At 33.9% G+C, this 4,607-nt stretch overlaps 1 protein-coding gene across 1 annotated transcript in view; it reads left to right on the forward strand.

Annotated features, from left to right (window-relative positions):
* The first annotated feature begins 3,861 nt into the window (after positions 1-3,861).
* Positions 3,862-4,607, forward strand: part of LOC108738804 (acyl-CoA Delta(11) desaturase-like) — a 6,269-nt gene continuing 5,523 nt past the window's right edge. The window contains exon 1 of the mRNA XM_018472389.2: positions 3,862-3,984. Coding sequence (XP_018327891.2) covers positions 3,862-3,984 — 123 coding nt within the window. The remainder of the gene's footprint in view (positions 3,985-4,607) is intronic.

The following is a 4,607-nucleotide window of genomic DNA, read 5'->3' on the forward strand; positions in this document are numbered from 1 at the left end:
TTTTAACTATTTTACAATTATTTTAATGATTCTAAAAATTAAATATGAAAAAAGATGAAAAGGATTAATTTTGGTTGAAAAATTACTTTAATAAACAAAAATTGTTCTGATTTTTGAATGAATACTAAAATGATATTTAATATGGTTATGATTGTTATGATGATGGATCATTTTGGAGGGTAATATTAGTCAAAATTGATTTTATATGTTGGGGTTGGACATAGGTTAAGCTTTAGTAATACGCGACGGTTGTTGTTGTTAGTCATTAACGATTACGATCCCATAAATTTGAAAATAAAAGAATTATTTTATGCAAATTCCAATTAGCAGGAGTTAGTTCTAATAGCTGATAATGTCGCTTTTTTAGAAAGGTAAAATGAATTATGTTAGATTTATTATAGTTAGGTACCTAGACAATAACTTATTTGAGTGTCACGTCTGACCAACCTCATTATAATAGTACGTACTTACTGTTACTAATAGCGATCATTTTATGATAAATGAAACATACGTGAGTTTTTCTAGCTCGCATGTCGAAAAACAAAAAAAATTGCAGCATAATAAACAGTAGGAAATTTTTGCAGTCCGTTTATGTTATATCTTACTAGCTCATACGATAAACAACCGTAACAATTATTTGATTCATGAAATCGTACTGAGAATTGCAAAACACCATTTAAATATACATTTCATTATTTTAATGTTATAAAATAATCAATAATTGTAAACAGTAAATTGCGAAATTATCTATTTCATTATCACATCAACGCTGATGTATATGAATACAAGAAAGGATAACATCGACGATTCAGATATTTTTTACCATTTCTACTATATCGTAAGAAAAAAAGCAGTTGCATTCTTTACACGATAAATTTGGATACTAATGATGCAATTCTCATATCCATTACGGATTTGCAAAAGCCTAACAAATCTTACCAGGGATTGCAACATGAGAGAATTTGCAATTTTTACTGACATTATATGATAATACACATCAGCTGTAAACATTATACGATAAACGATGAAACTATTATTGTAGTATGAAATAAACTTAATCCTGCCATCACTACACGATAAATTGTAGAACTAATTACGTAGATAACTACCTTTTACAACAAGGGCGATTTGTAAAAGCGCAGAAAATTGTATTATGAATTACCGCAGGAGAGACTGTGCAGTTTTTGCTACCACTATACGATAATATGGGTCGGTTTCAGTCACTATACGATAAACTATGAACCTAATTACATATTCAGTTTTCACATAGATGCGAATCTGTAAAAGAAGAAATCCGACTGAACATTGTAATATGAAATAACATGCAGCTATTACCGATATCGCAGTTACAATCACTATATGATAAACTGCAGAATTAATTATATACTTCTCATAAAAACAGCAATTTGTAAATGCGGAAAAATTCTACTGTGGATTGCCGCAAGAGATATTGTGCAGTTTTTGCTAACACTATACGATAATAGAGGCCAGTTACAATCACTATACGATGAACTAGTAATATAATTACATATTCAGTTTTCATATCGATGCGGATCTGTAAAAGGTGGAGAAATCCGGCTAAGGATTGTAATATGAAATAATGTGCAGTCTTTACAGATTCAGCAGTTGCAAACACTATATGATAAATTGCAGAACTAATTACATACCATTCATAAGAAGGGCGATTTGAAAAAGCGCAAAAATAATTGTACTGTAGATTGTTGCAAGAAAGATTGTGCAGTTTTTGCTAACACTATAGAATAATAAAGGCCAGTTGCAATCACTATGCGATAAACTACGAAACGAATTACATAACGAAGAAGTCCGACTGAAAATTGTAGTATGAAACAATGTGCAGCCTTGAAAGATGTAGCAGTTGCAAACACTATACGATAAACTGCAAAACTAATTATATTCCATTCATAAGAAGGGCGACTTGTTAATGGGCAAAAATTGTACTATAGATTATCACAAGAGAGATTATGCAGGTTTTGCTAACACTATACGATAATAGAGGCCAGTTGCAATCACTATACGATGAACTATTAATATAATTACATAATCGGTTTTCATATATATGCGGATCCGTAAAAGACGAAGAAGTCCGACTGAAGATTGTAATATGTAATAATGTGCAGTCTTTACAGATGTAGCAGTTGCAACCAATATATGATAAACTGCAGAACTAATTATATTCCATTCATAAGAAGGGCGATTTGTTAATGGGCAAAAATTGTACTGTAGATTATCACAAAAGAGATTATGCAGGTTTTGCCAACACTATACGATAATAGAGGCCAGTTGCAATCACTATACGATAAACTACCAAACCAATTACGTATTCAGTTTTCTTATCGATGCGGATCTGTAAAAAACGGAGAAATCCAACTGAAAATTGTAATATGAAATAACTCGCAGCCTTGACAGATGTAGCAGTTGCAAACACTATATGATAAACTGCAGAACTAATTATATACCATTCATAAGAAGGGCGATTTGTAAATGCACAAAATTGTACTGTGAATTATCACAAGAGAGATTATGCAGGTTTTGCCAACACTATACGATAATAGAGGCCAGTTGCAATCACTATACGATGAACTATTAATATAATTACATAATCGGTTTTCATATACATGCGGACCTATAAAAAACGAAGAAATCCAACTGAAAATTGTAGTATGAAACAATGTGCAGCCTTGACAGATGTAGCAGTTGCAATTACTATACGATGAACTGCAGAACTAATTATATACTATTCATAAGAAGGGTGACTTGTAAATGTGCAAATATTGTAGTGTGGATTGCCGCAAGGGATATTTTGCAGTTTTTGCTAACACTGTACGATAACAGAGATCAGTTGCAGTCACTATACGATAAACTACGAGACGAATTACATACATATTTATTTAGTTTTCATATGGATGCGGATCTGTTAAAAAAAAAGGAAGAAATCCTACTGAAGATTGCAATATGAAATAAAGTGCACGTTTTATTGATATTATACGTCAAGAGAAACAGCAGTTGGAATCGCTACACGTGCAGTTTCTATTAGTATTATATAGAAATGATGCGGTCACTTGTTGCAATCACTATGTGATAAACTAATTTGCATCAATACTCATGTGGGAATATTCAAGGATTTGTACTCTGTACTGAAATGTTTATTGACACCATAGATACCTGAAATCGTCGTACGATAAATTACCTATTGATGATTTCAGTCCAGTATTAAATAAATATTGTGGGCGATTAACTACAAATGGTGTTGACAATTACATCAGGTGAATACATACGGACAATGTTTTTAGTGGAGTAACATTACAATACAAAAGTATTGTAGTGTGATCAATATCTACAAAAACAATGATTAGCAATCTTTATCGTATCTAATTATTGTATGATAAAACGTTTTGCTTGTACTTTATTAATGCTTACTAAAACATGTTGAAAAATCAAATTTCAGTCTAAACATTTTGTTTAAGCTTTGATACTGCATTAAACAATGGTGATTGCTAACGATCTGGATTAACGCGGAAAAATATAAAAATTTTTGGATAATACGATGCTAATTAGTAGGACGCTCGAAATAGCTGTTATACATGAGCAACAAGAGTGCAACTTTCGAACACCATCGCCATGTTCCAAGTTCAGATCAAAAGAGCAATGGGGCAACCATGAGAGATATCTCGCAATTAGTAATAAGTCGGTGTTTTTTTTTTGGAGGTCGCGTCTCCGTCGTCGTCGTCGAGTCTAGCGTTGGAAGGCACAATGTGATCTCGTGCGTCGTCTCCGTCGCCGTGTTGTTTCTACGTGCGGCCAGCGTCGTCGTTATGTTAGTCAACGGCGCGTAGCGTCCAAATGGATGGGGCATCCCTGCGGGACGTGGGGCACGGGGCTAGCGCCGGTATCACGCCACGGGCTTCCGCCAAATCAAAGGCAACGTGCAAACACGGACGACATGGCGTGATACCATTCTTGCCGGTAACGAGCTCGTAACGGATTGGACCAGCGAATGTATGTTGGAGATGGATGATTGCCGATGATGATGGCAAAACTGTTATACCACGTTGGCGAAGAAGAACCGACAGCGCGAGTCCACGACGCCGGCATCCGGTGATATTCTGATCTTTGTACCTTCGTCGAACTTGAACTTGTATTTTGTAAAGAATCGGTCGAAATCACGCGGAATCCTCTGTGTCAACCGCGACTTCTTATCAGCCTATTTAAGTTATTTGCATTGGTAGCTGCGATCAGTTGGTGCAAAAGCGCGAGTCGACGTGAACAATATAGAAGTTCGGTTATAACTTTTATTATTAGTGAACCTAAACTTGAAGTATCAATAGTTTTTTTATTTCATTTTTGTACATCGAGAACTACTCCTCATTGTAGTTGAATTGAATTAACGTGAGTATTTATAAGATTTGATCTTGTTTTACCATTTCTCATTTTCGAAATACGCGTAAAAGTTGAAGCGCAAAACTTAAAAATATTTTCGCTTATTTCTAAATCATGATTTTTCGTCGACAAGGGAATAATTTCCAATTTCTTCTACTTAAAGACAAATTAGTTTTAGGTAGTTATATTTATAATTAATACAAAATTTT

This window comes from Agrilus planipennis, unplaced genomic scaffold (genome assembly GCF_000699045.2).
Source record: "Agrilus planipennis isolate EAB-ADULT unplaced genomic scaffold, Apla_2.0 scaffold197, whole genome shotgun sequence".
Lineage (NCBI taxonomy): Eukaryota > Metazoa > Arthropoda > Insecta > Coleoptera > Buprestidae > Agrilus > Agrilus planipennis.